Source organism: Protomyctophum parallelum (genome assembly GCF_964188405.1).
Source record: "Protomyctophum parallelum genome assembly, chromosome: 7".
Lineage (NCBI taxonomy): Eukaryota > Metazoa > Chordata > Actinopteri > Myctophiformes > Myctophidae > Protomyctophum > Protomyctophum parallelum.
The window spans coordinates 36309533-36331174 of NC_139705.1; the positions used below are offsets into that span (position 1 = coordinate 36309533).

Sequence of the window (21642 nt, forward strand, 5' to 3'; positions counted from 1 at the left end):
TTTTTAATACAAGTAGTGATAAACAACCACATAAACAGACACACACGTGGGCACATAAAACAAACCGAGTATTACCCATAAAGTAGCCTATAATAAAAGACATACCCCATGTGGTCCACTTTAGAATAAGAAAATAATCAGTACATAATTTTGTGAATAAGATAATCAGTAGCCTACACATAGTAGTTACTAATGTACAAAAAAAAAAGTTGGTTTAATGAAAAAGAAAAAAGGTTTCCATCTATAAACTTTTAGCTTTTAACTTTCTGTACAGCACTTTGTAAACCCTGAGTTGTGAAATGTGCTATTTAAATAAAGTGGATTGGATTTGATAAACAATGAATATGTATGTATACTGTATCTCCAAAGGGGTCGGCCATCTAGAAAGTGTCTATGTCCATGTATGTACGTCCTCCAGTTCCACACATCGTCTTTGCCCAAATGTGGAGTTCAACACAGCTCCAGACAATACATTCATTATTAACAGAGAATGTGGAAGTAATGCTTCCCCATAGCAAGTTCCAAACTACCTATATAGGAGACTATATAGTTGTCTGGAACTAGCCTACTATAGGTTACATGGGAAGGAAGACTGAGTTCATCAATATGATGCCCAAGTATGAAGTTCCACATGGCTTTAACCCATCAAGACCCGAGGCAGATTCTACAAATGCCTTCTAAATCAGTTCGGACACTTTCACGATCTTTCAAAAATAGCAGATGTAAAAGTTTGTATATCTGCTATTTTTGAATAGCCATCGCTAAAATCTAAAATGACACAGGTTCTTTCCCAATTATAATGGGCTAGACTGTCCTCCACATATCATTTCTTACCTGCATGGATTTTCAGCAATGAAGAGAGTTGCTATAATAAAAAAGGTACCTTGTTCTTCTATATTATGTACACAGTACACACAAGCATGCAGTACATTATACAACATATTAAGAAATGAAGATGAAGGTGTGTTGGATTTTCTTTAAGGATTTCATTAACAAAACATTTATTGATTACACCTTAGTTAAAATATTAACATTCTTGTGAGGCCAAAGATTTTAAATCTGCATTTTAAAACAACAAACATACCGTTCAGATTTATCCTAAAGTGTGAACTTGCCATCAGTGGGGTTGTTTGTGGAACCGTCTTCCAAGGCATTGGAGCAATAAACAGAAAAGGCCCATGTTTTTAGTGGTCTACTATTGGTGCTTTTCACTCTGCACTTTTGCACCCAAATGTCAACAGCCCCACTGTAGTACGTCAGCTTGGGTCTTAACTCAAGCTAAGCTTGATGAGTCACTTCAGAATGGAGCCAAAGCTGGGATCACTGACGTCAAATATCACTTCTTGAACATTTGTGTCACTGCACTTCAGAGTCCTGCTCTTTTCAAAGACACCAGTTCAAAGACAGAGCACTTCAAGGTCCACCAATCAGAGCAGCCACCATCTCATTGTATTGTTTCTTATGGTGAGGACGGATGAACTGGCCAAATTCTGAAAGAGTTCAAAACAAAAACGAAAAACGTAATATTCTTTTTTATATTACAGAAAACGTATCTCAGCTCATTCAAAGGAAGAACAAATAAAGGACTTACTGATGAGAAGATCAAAGTTTTCATTTCTCTCTGTTAACAGGCTGACCACTGTGGACACCATGGTTTCATAGTTTTCTGTATCTTTGTAGTTCTTTATGGCTCCTACGAGCTGGTTGCACTTCTCCACTCCCAGAACTTTCTTCAATTCGGCCACAAGGAGTTGAGATTCTTTCTTTGCAACTGGTTGAACTGTTGACAGGAAAATACATTCACACAGAATTGTAATGAAGTCCACGGAACGTTTTGGAAATTCACTGCATGCGTGCAGTAGAGCACATAATAATTATGTGACTAATGCTAATGCTACCATGAATAAAGAAAATAATGAGATGTAAACAGAATCCCCAACCTGTCTGAGCTTGCGTTTCAATAGGCTTCCCCAAGGCATGCATTCCTAGGTGACACCCTCCGTTGTTGAGCTGCAGAGCCGTATTCAGTTGAGGCGCGTTCAAGCTGCCATTGGAAGACACCCCAGCGTCACCTACAGGAGCTTCAAGAAAACAAGCATATTACATAATGTTGCTACGTTCTTTTCAGGAAAAAAAACAAAAACAAAAACATTATGCGTCACCCCTTGCAGTGACTATGCTCACAGGGAGTGGCACTACACTGTCGTGCCTGCCTGCACGCTGCACGTTCAAGCATGCATGTACAGTAGATCAGATATATCAAATTATTAGTGTGGTTGCCAGTGGCAACCAGACAATAGTACCGGTAATTACCCGCCATTATTTATTTATTCTGTGTCCCTGTGACGTCATGTGGGTCAATACATCATCATCATGGTTGCAATTTCCCAGAATTGCACTTTTCTAGTATTTAGGGTACACTGGTACAGACGATGTTCTAGTATTTAGGGTACACTGGTACAGACGATGTTCTAGTATTTAGGGTACACTGGTACAGACGATGTTCTAGTATTTAGGGTACACTGGTACAGACGATGTTCTAGTATAATTTAGGGTACACTGGTACAGACGATGTTCTAGTATTTAGGGTACACTGGTACAGACGAAGCCTTTCCAGGTGAAGAAGCAGTGACTATACCCTGAGTCTCTCGCGTGACTGAACTTCTCACCCTATCTCTAAGGGAGATGCCAGCCACCCGTCGAAGAAAACTAATTTTGTCCGCTTGTATTCACAACCTTATCCTATCGGTCATGACCCACACTTCATGTCCATAGGTGAGAGTAGGAATGAAGATTGCTCAGTAGACAAAGAGCTTTGCCTTCGGACTCAGCCCTCTTTTCGTCACAACAGCGCAGTGCAGTACAGCGACTGCAATACCGCCCCTGCCGTTCCGATTCTCCTACTGATCTCCTTCTCCGTCCACCCCTCACTCGTGAACAAGACCCCAAGATACTTAAACTCCTTCAGCTGGGGTAATGTCTCATTCCCTGGACTGCATAATACTACACAAAATCTAACATGAAAAGATCTTCCAAAATGGAAAGGTTTTTAGGCCCGTCTAAAAAGAGTCAAGAGTGTGCCCAAAGTCACTTGGAAGGCTGTTCCACAGGCACAGTGCGGCTGAGCAGAAGGCCCCGGTCCCCCATGGTGCAGAGTTAGTTTGGTACTGCAGATCTGAGATCCAAAGTTTTTGTATAGTTGTATATACTGCATTACAATAATAACGTGGTTGTAACAAACTGCTGCTTGGGAAGCATTGGTATAATAAAGGGTAAAAGTTGGAGCGTTGCTCACCATCCTGCTGCAGGAGTGACTCCTTCTCCTCCTTGGACAGAGAATGATCAGGCTTGTATCCACACCCAGAGCCAGTCAACTCCTGGCACTTCTCATCAAACCTCTTTTTGTGATGCGGCCGTATGAACTGGTAGAAACCTGTGACACACAGTTTAACCACTTAAGCCCTATATACTTCATCATAGCAGAAGGCAGGTTAAAAGTATACTCTGTCATACGGAAAAGTACAAATCAGACCACAACTGAGATGACTTACTTCATATAATAGGTCCTCAGCTCACTAATGCTCATTATAATATGGTCTGTGTCTCAGAAGAGGGCTATGTGGACACTAGTTCAGAAAACCGACAAACAGTGACATCATCGATGAGGAATCCAAGCTAATATAAACTTAGCCTAACTATCTATTCCTGGAAATTAGCATGCCCTAATGGAAGCCATTGAAATACAAATTTAGAAATCCTTCCTAATGATGATGTGGTGGTCTGGTTTCTGAAGTGACCGCAGTCCTCCTATGAGACACAGACCGGATAGAAAAAAAAGTGTACCATGTTATCATGAGCATTAATTAAAGAAGAGCAATTATATGAAGATACGGTAGGTTTAAAATGGGTGACATCGTCCTTTAAGTTTCACATACACAACACAAATCATGGCATCTGTTCAATATTGTTCTTCACGTGTTCTGTAACAATATCATTATTAATTACAGATGTAACACATTTAGACACATTTATTCACTAAGCAAATACATTTTATGCATGGGTTGATGACTCCCCCTTAGACACTAACATTCATGTGTTTATCCCATAGACTGTAAAAAATATGGACAAAGCGTTCCCCGGGTCTAACATGAACGTAAAATGAAGCCTGAAATCCCTTGCATTCTAATGCACTGTAAGTCGCCATCTTTCAAGATCCGTTTTGGCCCAGCTGGCCATTGGCTGGCCCAGACAACGAGGCGGGACTTCCCCCCTTCTTCTCCGTTGGTTTTTATTTTGACTCGAGTGGGTGGGGACTCCCGATCATAGACTGTAACGGTAGCCACGCCCCTCAGAACATACGCAACTTTATGGTCATTTATTTTATAAATGGGACCATAATTTTCCAAAAAGAATATTATGACATTAGAAATGAGACTTTAAACTAGTGACTGGAAGCAGAAAGTATTCATGACCATGTTTATTAAGGTAATACAGTCTAGGTGAAGTTGGGCCAAAATACATGGGCCTCTATGGAGCTATGGGGCTTTTTGGGTCCAGTCCAGCGCCACAACAGGCCATTATATGAACTACCGATTTCAAATGAGGCTTCACGAAATATCTGGCTGACTGCCCCCCTGGTTTATCCATGTTCATGTGATTCTCTCATCATCACAGCAGCACCACTTCCTAGTTCCATGCAAGGACTGTCTAAAGAGGACAAGAAGCGAAGACCGTACGGGCGCTCACATGGTGCTCCATGGAAGGAAAGAAACATGCGCAGTTGCAGACCAAGGAAGCTGAACGCGGAAGTGTTGGCTGCATAAAGCCCATTGCGCATGTTTCTTTCCTTCCATGGAGCACCATGTGAGCAACATGGCGGCGCCCTTACGGTCTTCGCTTCCTGTCCTCTTTATACAGTCCTTGGTTCCATGTTACCTTTCATTGTTCCGACTGACCTTTAAATGTCACTTGCAGCGAGCCAGGTCTATGATACAAGGCATGCTGTTAATGGGCATATCGCTGTACCTAGTTCAAACACAAACTCAAAAAACAGTAATTTATAGAGCTATAGATCTTTGGAACAAGTTAGCACTTGACATCCGTCTAACAAATAATAAATCAGCCTTTAAAAAAAAAGGTAAAGAGTTATTTACCTGAATGACCAGTTGAAAGAACAACTTTAGGCTATATATACAAGTTATTCTATACTAGTGTTTGTTTTCATCTGTTTTATATGTAATTGAGAATTGATGTATGTTATTTAATTGTGTTTTATATATATATACTTATATTGATGAACTGAATTAATGCAATTCATGTTTTAGTTTTCTTTAATGTGTTTTGTAATATGTTGTGTGTGGACCCCAGGAAGACTAGCTGACTGCCATGGCATCAGCTAATGGGGATCCTTTCAAATAAACAAATGCTCATGAATTCCATAAAAGGTGCTCAGAAAATCAAGACATTTCTTATAACATCCAGAAATAACAGGATCAACATTGATATCATGTGTTTTCTCATAGAGGAGATATCTGAATATTTAACAAAGAATAGGATGAAGGTCAAAGACCGAAACGTTGAAGTAAAGAGCAACATTCTTCCTGACAGTCTAGTGTGCAGGTCCTATTCAGAGATTCTCTTTTGATTATATGCACTTTGTCCTACGCGCCTGTCACCAACCTTTTGAGGTGTGCATCTGCTTTAAAAAAAGAAAGAAAAAAATAACTCATAGAGGGGTTAAAAACGAAAATAGATAATTTGTAGTCCCAGATATAACATTGTATATATTTGCTTAAGGATTAGGCACATGGTTATAAAATCAGTTAGGGTCCGTTCATCCTGAATCTGGATGTACCATTCCAATCCACCAATTAGATTTTGAGATATCTGTGAAAAGTGGACATTTTGGCATAATGGTGGCGGTGGTTAAATGTAATTACTAATTAAGTTAAAAAAAATGTGTCACCTATCACCTATCCTATTTGGTTTTGAGATATGAATGCCCTCGATAACCTTTCACTAGACAAAAACAGGACAAGTCAGGGGTCAGAATGAAGGTGCTCAGGAAATGTCAATCTAGCCAGAGATATGCGGTTTATAAAAACCTCCCATGTGATTTACTCTTGTGTTAATCACTTATGACACAGAGACATGCATTCAGTCACATTACATAGCTATGACTATCATATGACTTACCTCTGAACAGGCTGTGAGTATCAACATCTTCAGTCAAGAGGGAGGCTGTCTTCTCCAACAGCTCATCAATATCGTTTTTCGTCTTGTAATTCTGAAGAGCTTGCATGATTCGCTGGTATTTCTCCTGGCTCAGGCACTTCTTCATCTCTGCCATGAACATCTTCGCTTGGTCTCCTTTACCATGCTCTGACACGCCTGAGAATCCAGTTCTCTTCAAGACACAACAATAATACAATGTACGTCAGGAAGGGCTCTTAACATATCCATTCAAAAACTCACAAGGTCCAGGGATGCAAGGCTAATAAAAAGTCACTTTTAAAACTACAGCTTCGTCAAATCACTCTTGTCTATTTAAGATTACATAGACACATATGGAAGCGTGCAACAGAATTGACCAAATACTGTGGTCATACTAGGGCCTTTTTGTGGTGAGATTAATGGAATTAGCTGAATGTTGCTCACATTGTAGTCAGTTACACACAGTCAGAATTAAGGGGTCAACCAAATAAGGAAAGGAAACCTTTATATGATCACAGACTGGGGAAACAAGAAGTGGCTAAGCTCTAAATATAGCCAATGACGAATACGGTAGAATGAGTTTAAAAATGAAGTGAGGCATTTTGTCAGTGTCCTGTAAATATCTATTACAGTTAGCAATGGCTCAGTCATACAGTATATACCTGAGGTACCATACCACATTAGTATATAATGTGTAACAGTGTCTCGCCGTTGCACTGTGTATCCATGGGTGAAGAGGAAGTACATTGATATGTATTATTTGAGTGGTCGGATAGAGCAGGGGTTCTCAACCCGTGGGGTTGCCAAATTATTTTTGGGGGTCCCCAAATTATATATATAAAAAAACTAAAAAAACTGAATGGCTGGAAAAATGGGAATGAGTTTACATAGTACACACTTTCCTTAATGATTAAATCTGGATTCAGTATTCATTTATGAACCCCTACGAGCAATATTAAGACGGTCCATTTACAGTAATCTATTTTCAATTACTTCTTCACTGGCAATAGTATGGATTCAAGTAGGTTATTGTAAGTAAGGTTATTGTAGCTAGGTATATAATACCAAAAAAATAGAGGTAAATAAATAAAGAAAAAATATAATTGATTGGATTCTTAATTCTTATTATTGTAATTATTATACATACCTTTTCTTGGACCAATTTTATTTTACGTTTTCCTCCTCGTAGATCATCATCCATCATCCGCTTTTCATGCTGAAGAGACAGCGTGGACAAACGGCTTGCCTAAAGGAGGAAGCAAAATTGTACAAAGTATTCATAAAGTATTAAATGCATCAAGAAATAACCCTCATTTCACCCAAAATCATGACCTACTACAGGCTACAGTACAAGGCATCATAGAGGCAGACACTAATGTAAGAAACAAATAAAAGTTACAATCACATCTCAAAAACCATGCATGAGCTTGACTTTTCAAGGTAATTCACATTTGGTTCATTGCCCACTTTTCCTAAAAAGTGTCAGCCATTTCCTTAAAGTAGCCAACAGTTGTGGCACTGTAATGACATGTATTAATGATTAGTTTTTTTGCTAGTGTGGACAGTTCAAACATCAGGGTTCCCACAGCGAATGTATCAACATCAAGTAATCATCATATACCGTGGACTACGGATGGAAACTAGCATTCTTGCACTGTGCCTCCCAAATAAATGTATAAATAAATAAAATATGCAAACGAGTGACAACTTAAAAGGTAAAACTCAGCATGAAGTGTTTTAGTAAGATGTTGGGCCATTCAGGGGAAAATTATCTCACTCAGATTCATTCAGCAGCTGGTTTAAGTCATTGTTCAGATCACATCACTATTCCAAAATCTCCCAGGTGTTCGTTTGGGTTGAGATATGGTGACTGTTAAGAGATTCACATCACTTTCATACTCATCGAACCATTCAGTGACACCACATGTGTCAGGTGGGGCCATCGACATCCTGGAGGCTGACAAAAGGTCAAATCATTGACAGCCTTTTGCCGTATTCTTAACGGTTGCACCCCTAGTTGTGATGTTATGGGGTGAAACAATTCATATAATAATTTATCGACATAAAATTAATTTAACTTAATTTTGTGAGGCACAGGATTGGCAGCAGTGCAACGCTTACTTTTCTATAGCCTGAAGAATCACTTGAAGTTGCCTAGAAGAAAATGCTCAATGTGTATCAATCGAGCAGGTCCCGTGAAACTGACAGGGTTGTGCTCGTCTCATGCTGTTGAGTTGAACTGACCTTGTTTCTATCCTATGCGGCCCACACAGCACAGGGAAAGAGTGAATGAGCTGAACTTGAAACAAGCCACACACTCGGAGCGCAAACGGATGTTTGTGATTGGCTGGCTTTAGCTGCACATGCAGGGCGAGGGGGTAAATTATAATACAGTATATTGACCATATCATTGACGTTTGCCATTTTGAATGTTCACTTCGAGGTAATATGAAGGTGATATATCGGCGGTTCAGCTTTTGCGCACTCTCTTGTGAGGGTATAGGTTACAGTTTACATTGTCTGTTTACATGCCAAATACCGTAAACTGCTATGTTACTCCAAGTTCCCAACGTTGCCTAATCAATAAGGTCAGGCCAGACTGTGACAGCGAATGTTTGTTCTAGTACAAATAGTCATTGATGTTGAAATACTTAGTAAAGGTTGCAATTGGAATGTCAGCTTTGTGTTTTGGTCAAATAGAAGATAAAATCATAAACAAGGGGATGACGTCAACATGACACAAATAGGATTCAGAGGTTTCTAGCATGATGCAGCTACTGCTCATGTTCACAAAATACTACAAAAATACTGTACTAATAGTCTGATCAGTACTCCAATTACAATAACGTACTACAATTCACCAAGAGAGATGCCAGAAGAGACATCAATTAAATGACACCGACATGCTGATTCTTTCAATGGATATTTACATGGCTGTAAAATTAACTTACATTTGAGGTTATTTTCAGTTGCTTCTGATGGTAAAGAAGATAAACCAAGGTAAATAATGAATACCTTGTTTTATACAGAATCTTCACCATTGCAGTGTGCTAAAAGCATGTTGATATCATACTATAATTCTAACAATGTCTGTCTGTGTGTGTGTGTGTGTGTGTGTGTGTGTGTGTGTGTGTGTGTGAGTGTGTGTGTGACTGTGTGTGTGTGTGTGTGTGTGTGTGTCAGAAACACCGCATTATCTCCTCATTGCCTGCACCAATCGCTCCCAGGCATTGAACATATGAATATGGAGGGCGTAACGGAGCCCTTTTTTCGATTTGACACATTAATGATTAATAATTAATCTATTAGTGAATAAAAAAAATGCGATCAGGGCGCAGTACCCCCCGCGGCCACCAGGTTAACGGAGGCGTAACGGAGCCCTTTTTTCGATTTGACACATTAATGATTAATAATTAATCTATTAGTGAATAAAAAAAATGCGATCAGGGCGCAGTACCCCCCGCGGCCACCAGGGGCGCAAATATCTCACAACGGGTGGACTAGTACAGTTAATCACTTGAGCCCCCTTCATCATATAATATGATGAAACAGCTGAAACAACCTCACATGTGGCAAATTTCGCAATGTGACGTGCTGAGTGTGTAGATCGTCTAATTTCTGTATTTTTGACTTTTGACTATAAAGGTTTATGCCTATAATGAACCTATGATAAAAATAAAAATAAACCCCAAACTAACAACATTTTGGAGTGACAGCTTTAAGTTTTTCTCAGACGTCTTTGACTGTGTTATCACCCCAGACCCCTATTGTGCTATTCTGGGTGGATTTCATGTCTTTCCGGCACCCCAGAGCTCCTATTTTGAAGGCATCCCGGCACTTATTGTGTTAACAGGCTGAAGTATGTATGCACATGAGTATTTTATTTTATTTTATTTTATATTTTGTGATCTATACTGTGATCTATTGTGTTATTTTCATCAAGTGTATTATTATTTTTTCATGTTTTCTTTCCTTTGAATGGGGGGGGTGGGGAGGGTTTGTGTGTATATGTGTATGTGATTTAAACCTGAAAATGTATTAAAAAAAATGTTTTTAAATAAAATTAAAATAAAGAAACATTACATTCTCCTCTCCCACAAAGGAGTGCATTGGGTCTCTTTTAGGCTGGTCGCTGTTCTCTAGGGCGTGCATTAAGCTGGCTGGTTTCCTCTGGTAGCTCTGCATGGAAACATCTGTTTCATACTGTACGCAGAGCTTGGCCATGCCCTGTCCATCTGAAAGAAAGAAAGATTTTTTTATTTTATTGTCCAATTCTTTTTATCTTTTGCAGACCTTTAAGGGTGCATTTGGAACTCCCTCACGGTACCCTGGACCCCACTTTTGGAACCACTGGTGTACATTAGGCACCTCCAATTATCTGCTTGCAGAGTGTTTTCAGCTGACACCGCCGTAGTATGTTACACGCATTAGTTTTGCACAAAAAACACTCATTGGGCTAAATTCGGCCATATCCACTGACCCAATGACGGCTATGGCTGTTTTCCTCCCAAAGAGTGTTTTTTGCCTTATATAGGATGTTAATGGTATGGTCACATATTATGCTAATAACTACAATTTCCCACAGGAGTTGAATTTCAAACTTTTAGTTTAGACACCTTTAGAAACACATTGGTGAAGACATTTCTTGGTAACGACTTAGTTCCCAGATTGGTCAAATACCTGATAAAATGCCCTTACCATCATTCAGTTTTCTCCTCTTGAGACTGGGAACATGGTCATTGTGCGCTTTGGCCTTCTGAGTCTGCCAGCTCAGGGAGGATGAGCAACTTGTGGAGGTCGAAGGCTGGGTTTCTGCAGACTGTACTTGTTTACAGCTCTTAACTTCAGATTTATTATCCGCAAGGGGCCTCTGTCACATAATACATTCATACACAATGAGACTTAGTAAATAAGACTAATGAAATTCCCACTTGAAACATTAAATGTTGGGAGCAGTAAACAAGAATTAGCCATATGCGTTATCATTTAAGAACAACAGTAAACACATACCAGTTTCTGTGCTACCTTGAAGAACTGAGCGACATCGCGCACCACATGCCCAAAGTTGTCGTACTGGCGCACATACGGTCTCACCCATTTAGGAAGCTGTGCTTTGGCATCATGATTTTTAAACCTGTATGGGGAATTATTATTAATTACAAATGGATGTGTATGTGTAAATAATGCAGAGCCATAGTATTGTACCATTATTTGTTTTATCATCCTTACCTCTGGTCACACAGAAAGATGGCACCATAATCCTCTTTGTGACGAATCACTCTGCCAATGGCCTGGTTCACAGCCCGAGAGGCCTGCTGTCTGTACCACTCCTGCCCAGACAGGTACTGGATGTTGAACATGTGGCATAATCACAAAGGGGACAAGTCAGAATCATTCAGTCCTCTCAGGCCTTTTAGGGCATAGCAGTGGCGGACATTTTGTGGTTCCAAATCCACAGATAAAATTTGTTTTTCCCATAGAGATTTCCAAAAATATATATTTGTTATTTTAAGCCTGGAATTAAGCCATCTAGGCTCCTGGTGAATCATGACTATAAAACATTTCTGTGTCAAAACATATTTGAAAACAGCAAAAAGGGTATTTATTAAATATAGTATAGTAATATAATTTAATATTCAAATGTTTGGACACAGACTCAAATGTTATGGTCATGATTCACCAGAACCAAGCCTAGATGGATTGGTTCCAGGTTTAAAATATATTTCTATGAAAATCTCTATGGGAAAAATGTATGGGCTTTCTATCTGTGGAACCACAAAATGGCAGCCACTACTATGCCCTATATTATATACATGAATGTATTGTTTAGAACACACATCTATGAAGATTCTACACCAGATTTCAGTAAACTGAATTAAGGTGCCACATCCTTTCTATTTACAGTAGTATATGCTACCATATACTACATATATATAGTTATCTTCACCAGTATGTATTCATCCATGTCTGCCTGTGAGTCTGTCTCAGTCTGTCTGTCTACCCACAGTTGATGTCATACAGTAGCTACTACGCTGATCAGCTTCAAATTGTGCCTGCGGCCAGCAGGCCAAAGAACTCAATTTCGGAATACGTTTCAAATCGATCAACAACAACTATGTCATTTTTGTGTATCAATAAACTCAGACACACATGCTATGGTATATACAGTGTGTCTTGTTGGGCTATGGCGTGGCGTGGTACTAGCCAATGTGCTTCATCCATTCAAACATTGAGACTGCACAACACTGAGCGAAACCTTTCTAGTTTGCATTACTATGCTGATGATGCAGATGATTGGTTGCCGATGTGGGAATGCACAGACCTTTGGGACTTCAACAGTGATTAAAAACTCTACAAAACAGCGTCAGGCTTTACCTTCACCCCAGGAACCTTCTTTCTGCACATTTCGTCCAAGAACTGCATCTTCAGGAGCACACGGGGATCCATCTTTGGGGGGAAGGGCATACCGGTGATGATGACACCTCGCCCATAAGTGTCAGCAAAATCCAGTCCCTCGCTTGCCTAAACACAACAAGTGAATAAGGTAGTCTATCGAATTTCATTGTACCGGTATATAAAGTCACCCAACAACATGATCTGGGTTCTTTTCAACCAATTTCACACTAGGACATTGTCCATGTTGTCATGACATCTACTGTATATAAAACACCACAATATTACGCACACACGCACACACACACACACACACACACACACACACACACACACACACACAATTGTTGAGTTCTGCTTTTAAGATATATGACATCTATAGCAATATATTATATTATTACAAGTTGTGCCTTTTTGCAGAAGTTATTTACAATCAGTGAGTCAAACTTATTGAGTATTCCATGATGGCAGGTAAGAGGTATGGTGAGAATTACATAAAACGATTGACACCATCCACCCACACAAATTTAAATACACCCTACAGGCACCTGACATATACTTTGGGATTGCACAGTGCACACACTAAGACACACAATGACATATTTAGATGTAACAAACGAATTACAATTATGATGAAGAAATATACCTCACCTTTCCCCGGCACACAGCGAAAAAGCTTCCCCCTCTGGATGTGGGATCCTTGACTTTGTTATAATATCCATCGATCACCTATAAGTGGGGTATGGAAGTGAGGTCACTTGTTGCTGTCGATATTCACATGTCAGTATTTTGCAGATTTTGCAGATTTTGCAGGCAAAGTCAGACTTTTCATAGATGTAGACAAAGGCATTTTAAACACATACAAAGATGACAGGACAAAACAAATCTACCCAAACTGACCTCAGTGAAGGTGCCCTTTCCTCTGGGCTCAACAAACATTGGCTTCATATTTTCAATGCGCCCCGCGTGTCCATTTGCCTGGGGGGGACGACATGTAAGCTACAGTCATCTAGAATATCTAGTACATCAGCACTGGCAAACAACAGCTGAATTAAATGTATTATTAATTGATTTGAGGACTACCCACTCTCCAGAACTCCAGAGTCTTGTCCATGACAGGGTAGGATGGAAAGAACACCAGCAGACCATGAGGAACCACCCGACACAGGTTAGCTACGGTGACACAGACAAACACTGGCCTTCATTTCATATGATGGATGATGTCACTTACCCTAACCCCTTAGATAGCATTTCTGTTGACTTAGATAGCATTTGACACAGACTTATAGCATGTTATGTAGACAGCACTATAATTGTATTGTATATAGTCATAGCACGCCATAGTACATATGTATAGCATAGTAGTAAATATGTATAGTGTATGTATAGTTTCATTATATAGATATTCCACTGTTACTTTCTTAGCTTACGCATGTTTCATGATAAATGCTTTTATGTGATGTATTCCCATGCTTTTGTTCTTGCTTAAATATAAATCGCTCTGGATTAAGAGCGTCTGCTAAATGCCTAAATTGTAAATTGTAAATTGATGTCCTTTAACCCTCTAAGACCCAGCGTTGCCTTTTAGCAACAATTATATTTGAATTAATTACTAAATTATTAATATTTCTTTCTGTTATTTTTTCACCTAAACGTCATCAGTGATGTTCAATGCAATGCCATTTCAATGCCATTGGTCATGATATTTGCATATAAATACCCCCCACAGAGGCTGAAAGACTTTTGACCTTTACCCTAATAAAAGTAGGTACAATAATTGTAATATATGTCTTTTTGTGATCATTAGAATGTCTAGAACATGTTTTATTCATTATTGTGAAAGATATCCCCCAAATGTAAATTATTAATTTATTATATTATTATATAATTATTGTAAAGTTTTCATCAAACTTATATATATATATATAATTTTTTAGTCTAGTAGTACAAAGTAGTAGTAAGGTTGAAATCTATTTTTTGCAAGTAGAAATTAATGCGGGTCTTAGAGGGTTAAAGCATCTTCCACATGGCTCTTTGTAACAAAGAACATTATGGCTTTAAATGGGAAAGACTGTAAATATAATGTACGAGAAATACTGTACCGTTCGTTAAACATTTTACTACTGGTCTTTATTCCACTGATTATATAACTGTCTCCACACACCAGGACATTCTTTTCATGTGATAAATTCACCTGAAAACATTTTTGACACGTTTGTGTCATGAGTCATTTGATGAATTGACCCAAGTGGACCCTCTTGTAACAGATATAAGCACTCCTTTGTCCCTGCCTCGATTCGTGCAGTCAACGCTGCCAGTAACATGTAATGTGGTGATGATAAGCACTTCATGCCGGCACTTTATATCCTAGCACTTTTTTTGAATGTAGCCTTTCTTATTTTTTTCTTACTTTGATTCTATACCTGCACTAGATGCACTAGTAAACCTATTTGCCCTTCTGGGACATTAATAAAGACCTTGAACCTTGAAGCTAATGCTTTATTGGGTCGTCCACTCACAGTTAACAGTTTTTGTATTGAGTTGTGCTTGAAATGTACTGTCATTCTGCAAACTGTTAATAAATACTTCAATCAATCAATCAATCAATCAATGAGTACATCCACACAGACCTCAAATATGATGACAAAACCCATTAAATGTTTTATTCAAACTAGATAGATTTTTCATTGTAAATATAGGCATAAATCTGAATGAATGAGGCATCAACTGTATAAATAGTTTGATGCAGAATATTCGCTGCCAAATGTTCGTGTTGTTTATTCATCACACCTCTGGTTTTGACCTTTAACGTGACAAAATCTGAATGGTGTCAAACAGGAAGATTTGGGTTAGGTGGAAACATGTGCGGGGGGTTTAATATGTTTAGACTAGCATATATTAGTGGTTTATCTTACCAACAGTGCATCCTAAAGAAGACATGTTTTCAGGCACAAACCTGGGAAAGGAAAAAATAAGTAAGGAAAGACAGACAGACATATCATTGTATAGTTTCTTATTAAGGTAGCCTACACTCCATGAATTGGATGTCAGATAATTCCAAACTCCAAAGTAACACATCTCTTTCAAGCATGCTTGTTCGAAAGTGCTAGTTGACACATTGTATCTTTTTCCAATTCAGCTCAAAACCATGACAGCAGTGTAATACGTAACCAAAAAAGGCTTTATTCATTGCCATGACATCATGGGAATGAGACCCATCTGCCAGTATGCACATCTTAAAGAAGATAGTGTTGTACAGTTAAACAACAGTTTGGAAGTGACTGTGATTGTAAAACGGGCTGGACTGAATCAATGGTGCCTTAAACTTTGCTACAGACTACAAACAAATTCATCTAAACCTTAGTGGACATTGTGTTCCTTCTAATATGCTAATGCTTGAACTGAGCCATCAACTAAACTCAGATTATTCACAGTGAACAGAGCTTTGTGTATACCGTCTATAGTATGGACTGTAACACACCTAGTGATACTTACCGCCTATCAAAGGCTGAACTTAATTTCTCGCCATCTGGGCCTCGGTCGATAATGGTCACAAAGATCTGGTCCTTTTCAATCACGTGTGGGTTCTCCAGAGTAACAGGAAAAGGGCTGTGGGGCATGAGGGTACAGCAGAGGAAAAAATTATTGATAATAATTCTAAGGAGATAATCGATAGTTGCAGTCCTAGTATTAATATTTGCTTTACATTACAGGACAGTGAGGACACTACAGTTTTGGGAAGTGATGGGGGACGACAGGACTTACATCTGCATCTCAGAGGCGAAGGAGGACAGAGGAGACAGGGTGCCACTTGTGAGGATGATGCTACGCACACCCTGCCGCGTTAGTTCTGCCATGCTGAACCCAGGGGAGAAGCACCAGTAACTCAGAACGTTGCCTAAACACACACAGAGTCACACACACACACACACACACACACACACACACACACACACACACACACACACACACACACACACACACACACACACACACACACACACACACACACACACACACACACACACACACACACACACACACACACACACACACACACACACACACACACAACTGTAGGAGGGGCTTCATGCCTCATGGCCTTTTAACCAGTAGTAACATATACCGTGTGTGGCAGTGGCACACACTGTAGTCAATGGGCTTGGGGATTTGAGATCGCTGGAGATACCAAGAGCGTTGGTTGGCATCTGGTCAATGGGCTTAAATACCCATACTGTCCTTAAAATTGAAAAAGGATAGCACTGTGGATTTCTGGTTGTCAGTCATACCACAACACCCACAGTTAAGATATTACGGTACTTAAGTGTTATCATGAGCATATTGAGCAATCAGTTACACTCATTACACTCATGTAAACGTGTCTGAAAACATGTCTTTGTGATGACAACATGATCTACACCTTCCCTAAGAACAACCAGTATCAGCTGTGAAAGAGACTACATGAGGGAATTGGGAAACTAATCTATGGCGCTGACTGACTAGTCAGTAGTCACTAGTGCACTATGTCGCACAAAGCTTGGCCAATCAAATGTGGATGTTGCGTCTGTGTCCTACTCTTGGAAATTAAAATCCGGAAGTTAAAACCCAGGAGAAAGGAGTACTTTTGACAGCTGTGGTACGCAGAACAATGTGGTAATTGTGAAGGAAAATATTATTTATTACAATGGACGCTGGTGTCCACTGTCCATTATCAGAGGATATTACTTTTCAATGGAAATGGAAAGGCCAAACTAAAATAAAAACTGAAACTAGAAATTAGTATCTGAGATCGAGGTTCATTTTGTTTCGATTTAAATTCTACTTTGTTTGAGTAGTTGTCAAACGTTCTAAATTAAATGTCTGATGTAAGTACATACTACATACTACATAGTACATAGTACATAAGTACATACTAGTCGTCTTCAAATTCCTGTGTAGTTTTATCATAGGATAAAGTAGTCATAGGATATAAAAATCTTGATATGACATCAGTAGGAAACACGTTGAAATTTGATGGAATAACTCAATGCATCTCTCTTCTGTTTTATTTTCACTATTGAAATGCCCTACTTGCAGGTCTGGTGGCATGCTCTCTCACAGCCCTTCAACTGATCCAGATTTCAACAGCACACCCGTTCACACTCTCAAATTCTTCGGCACTTGGCTTCAGCTTGCTGCTCAGATCCAGCTCAAAACACTGAGTGATTAAGACCTACAAGTCAATCAAGGAGCGAGCATTTGGAGCGCCGCCCCTCTGCACTGTAGTTCACTCCCACTCCTAGACCAGGAAATGTGGCTCGTTTGCCCAGGCGTTTCTTTTTCTAGTGAAACCGAAACGCCTGCGGTCTCCGAGGCTTCAGATCAACTAACAGTCACATGTGGCCCTCCATTCCCTATGACACCCTGGCCAACGCTCCAAGCATCCTAGCCTATCTTCTATCTAGGCTCCCAAGGAGTGGAATAACCTCCCATCAGTTCCTGCAGTACTCTGACATCACAAGTATGATGCCAGTCATCTCCATATTTGGGCATATTTGATAAAAGATTAAATGTTTGGACCAAAACGGATATTCATTTCATTTCAGATATGAGATAAAATGGGATTTCCTAACCATACTTACTTTGTGGAGTCCCGCTCCGCTGACTTAATCCAGGGGGAGGAACCATATGATGAGAGACTTCAGGACCCAGGACAGCTACCTAACTTTGGGTGACTTGGTAGAGGGGAGGTACTTTGCCAGGCAAAATACAAAAAAGGCAATGTAGAATTCTGGGGAACAGCTGTTTAGGTGCCTTAATTATGGGCCAAAGCAGCTGGCACTGGCAGTCAGTCTCTCCTCAGAAGGTGCTCACTTTGGTCGATGTCAGCTTCAAGCATTAACCAAATTTTCTCATTCTGGTTTCACCTGGAACTTGTTGACTGGAAGTTACATAACGTGTAATGAGTGTGATTTCCTCCAGGCAATATGACTCTTTCTTTACTGAGGAACTGCTGCGATCATGCGATCACCCCCCCCCCAGGCCAATGGGTCAAGCACCAGAGGTTGTTATTGTAATTCTAGCTGCCCTAAAGTAAACTTTGCCTGTTTAAGCATCATGAAATCTATTAAGTGGAATTCTACCCTTGTTCTAGCTTGGACTGCCCAAGACAAAACAATCTAAGTTCATCACACTTTAGTTGGAATCCCATTTAGAATTTCAACATTTGAACCCTCTGGATTTATGTTCCCTCCAGAAAAGAGTTCTGGGGTTCAAGTGGTTAGATTCCTTTACAATTTTTGTTCATTTTCACGTTTGAGTTTTTCATGACTTGCAATGTCATCCCAACACTTTATTTCCCCTCCTTTGATACAGTAAATAGCTGAAAATCCCACTCTTTTTTTACCGACCTTTGACTCGTCACATTGTGTTCTTTACCTTGTTTTTTGGATGAGGAGGAGGAGGATGACGACCAGATGTCAATCTGTTGTTTTTTCTTGTGGAAGCTGTTGTCTTTGTGGATATGTACCTGGGACAGATAACAAGCTCATGTTACTGCATGATTTAATGATTAGGTTGTGTCGAAATGCACAAACATTCTCTGTGGAATCAATGCAGATGGGAGTGAGAGTGTGGGAGTGAGAGTGTGTCCATCCACTGACCTTGAACATAACAATGTTGGATTTCATGTCATTCCCTTTTCCTCCCTCTTGTTGATCACCCTTTAAAAGAAAAATGTAGACAAACTCACCACGACGTCACCATGAACTCCCACTATGAAGCCTTGAGTTCAGCCATATTTGCCACAGTTATGTATGTCACCATCATGGACTTTCACTTTCTGCAGTGACCATGTTTCAATGAGAGGGTGCAGCTTGTGACACATTGCTATGCATCTATCTATATGATACCTGTTGTACTAAGTGGTAGTGACTTGTCAATCACAACGTGACCACACTTGAGGCCTGATGTCGAAATTTATACCTATATAAATATATAATTATGCAATTGGCCACCGACCTCCATCTGAAAATATGTTGTTCCAGGGACCCCCCGCCCAGAAGCATTGGATTCGAGTTAAAAACGTTCGCAAAAGGGGTTCCCGTTCTGAATGGGTTAAAGCATACGCTGCTTCATCATCTATTAAACTCGAAATGGGACCATAACTTAAAAATAGAGTATTATGTTGTATTGAAGAGACCTGAAACTAATGATTGAAAACAAACGCATTAGAAAAATAAAAAAGCGTAATGATTCAGTTTCCCAATACTGACCATTGAGTATACAGGTTAAAGTTACTTTGACTGGTCACTAACCTTAGAGTTAGAGGACTGCATGTCCTTCCCTTTTGCGCCCTCTTTTGGATCACCAGGGAACACCAGCTACAATGAATGGAGAGTGGGGTAAAGGAATAGCTACTAGTACTACATCTGCAGTGATTGGAGGTGGTCTCTCAACTCAGAATATCAATACAATTATTTGAAGCAGATTGGACACCATAGTAGATATGCCACCAGTTTCACTGTGATTCGGACATTGTTTTCACATGAAGGCCTACCTGAATAATGTCTGCCACCTTCTGCAATCCAGTGGTGTTGGTGAATATTCCTGACCCTGTTCACATACGAACATTTCATAATAAAACTAATGACATATAATAAAATATGTTTCATTATAGTGGTAGATAAGACTGATTGAAGGTTATTTGGCAATTGTGAACGCAACATTAACGACATTATCTCTTATTTTGGGAAGACTTTCAAAAACAAAATAGGGCTTAATTGATTAAGATATATATGTGACATGACATGCAAAACAAAACAGAGATGCTCACTTCCTGCCAGGTACCCGGTGATTTGTTCCAAAGCTTCAAATTTCTTCGTCTTGGTTGTATAGTTGAGGCCAGCCATCTCGAACAGCTCATAAATGAAACTGTGTGTGTGTGTGTGTGTGTGTGTGTGTGTGTGTGTGTGTGTTGGTAGACAAGCAGGCAGAATGAAATAAACTTAATTAGTTTCAAAATGCCAAATTGCACTTTCCAATCAGTGCAACTTAGCTGAATCACTTGAATTCACTCTTCATTTCAAATGTATGTGAGTAGATCAAGTCATATTAGTGTGACAAATGAATTCTAGGCAAATGGAACTTTGTTTGGTTACCTTCCAGGTTTAGTAATCCCTTTGTCAGGGACCTCAAAGGAATCAATGGTAGCTTCCAGATCCAGGAGGAATTCTGCAAAACCACACAGGAAGTGACTCAAGTAAAACATAATAAAAAAGAGCCGATATTATCAACTGGTGACAACAAGAGATCCTCAGTCCTTTCATTAATTAAATCTACTTCATAAAATACAGAATAGTATCACTGGAAAACAACACCTGCTTCTCATATCAATAACACATCTTTAAGTGTTATTTATCTAGCACTTGTCATTAAATAGTTGCTTTGTCATGTGTATGGTATGTGTTGATGTGGTAGTAGTTTCTTTGATATATATTTTTATAAAGTGTAATAATCAACTCAAAGGTACTACACAGAAAATAATTAATATAATTCCAAGGTAATCAACTGCCATTGAAAAGAATAAAAATGCTTACGTTTTATGTTTGCAATATCTTCTAAAGCAATATTGTTTAAACCTGAAATAAAAGAATAAAGACAGAATCAGCAGTCATTTACTTTTGTGTGCATTTCTTTTTTTTAAATCACTAAATAAACAGCCCTGTTTGTCCAACATCATGGTCAGAAGATGCAATGAACTATTTCCTATGTGATACTTTTCACTATAGCGTCCTAACCACCAGAGTTGAGGTTCTCCACATTGAAGGCCTCAGTAACGCCAGAGGCCTCTTCGCCGACCTTCTCTACAAGCAGCTTGTCTATAGCATCGATGGCTGAAGCCACATCGTAGGGCGTCAGGTCAAAGGATGTGGACTCCTCACACATCTTCTCCTGTGGATCACAGGGGACAGCAAAGAAAACATCATATTTGGAAATGTTTTTAAGACCTAGTGCCAGGAATTTTGTATTTTTTTATGTTTTTTCTTTTCTTTAATA

The 21642-nt window shown here is 39.4% G+C and overlaps 1 protein-coding gene across 4 annotated transcripts in view; it reads right to left on the reverse strand.

The window, feature by feature from the left end:
- Nucleotides 1-983: 983 nt before the first annotated feature.
- Nucleotides 984-21642, reverse strand: part of rtel1 (regulator of telomere elongation helicase 1) — a 28714-nt gene continuing 8055 nt past the window's right edge. The window contains exons 9-33 of one of the 4 annotated variants that reach the window (XM_083769160.1): nt 21387-21537; nt 21183-21224; nt 20745-20817; nt 20420-20517; nt 20144-20199; nt 19902-19967; nt 19248-19307; nt 19024-19114; nt 16372-16504; nt 16102-16215; nt 15522-15562; nt 13694-13779; nt 13507-13584; nt 13258-13335; nt 12589-12735; nt 11443-11558; nt 11224-11347; nt 10912-11083; nt 10297-10448; nt 7361-7459; nt 6196-6406; nt 3296-3433; nt 1941-2081; nt 1592-1780; nt 984-1490 (exon numbers count right to left, since the gene is read on the reverse strand). In XM_083769160.1, the coding sequence (XP_083625286.1) occupies nt 1414-1490; nt 1592-1780; nt 1941-2081; nt 3296-3433; nt 6196-6406; nt 7361-7459; nt 10297-10448; nt 10912-11083; nt 11224-11347; nt 11443-11558; nt 12589-12735; nt 13258-13335; nt 13507-13584; nt 13694-13779; nt 15522-15562; nt 16102-16215; nt 16372-16504; nt 19024-19114; nt 19248-19307; nt 19902-19967; nt 20144-20199; nt 20420-20517; nt 20745-20817; nt 21183-21224; nt 21387-21537 (2733 nt within the window). In that variant the 3' untranslated portion in view covers nt 984-1413. Of the gene's footprint in view, nt 1491-1591; nt 1781-1940; nt 2082-3295; nt 3434-3704; nt 3808-6195; nt 6407-7360; nt 7460-10296; nt 10449-10911; nt 11084-11223; nt 11348-11442; nt 11559-12588; nt 12736-13257; nt 13336-13506; nt 13585-13693; nt 13780-15521; nt 15563-16101; nt 16216-16371; nt 16505-19023; nt 19115-19247; nt 19308-19901; nt 19968-20143; nt 20200-20419; nt 20518-20744; nt 20818-21182; nt 21225-21383; nt 21538-21642 lie in introns of those variants that run through there. The other 3 variants (XM_083769161.1, XM_083769159.1, XM_083769162.1) reach the window with 3 other exon arrangements.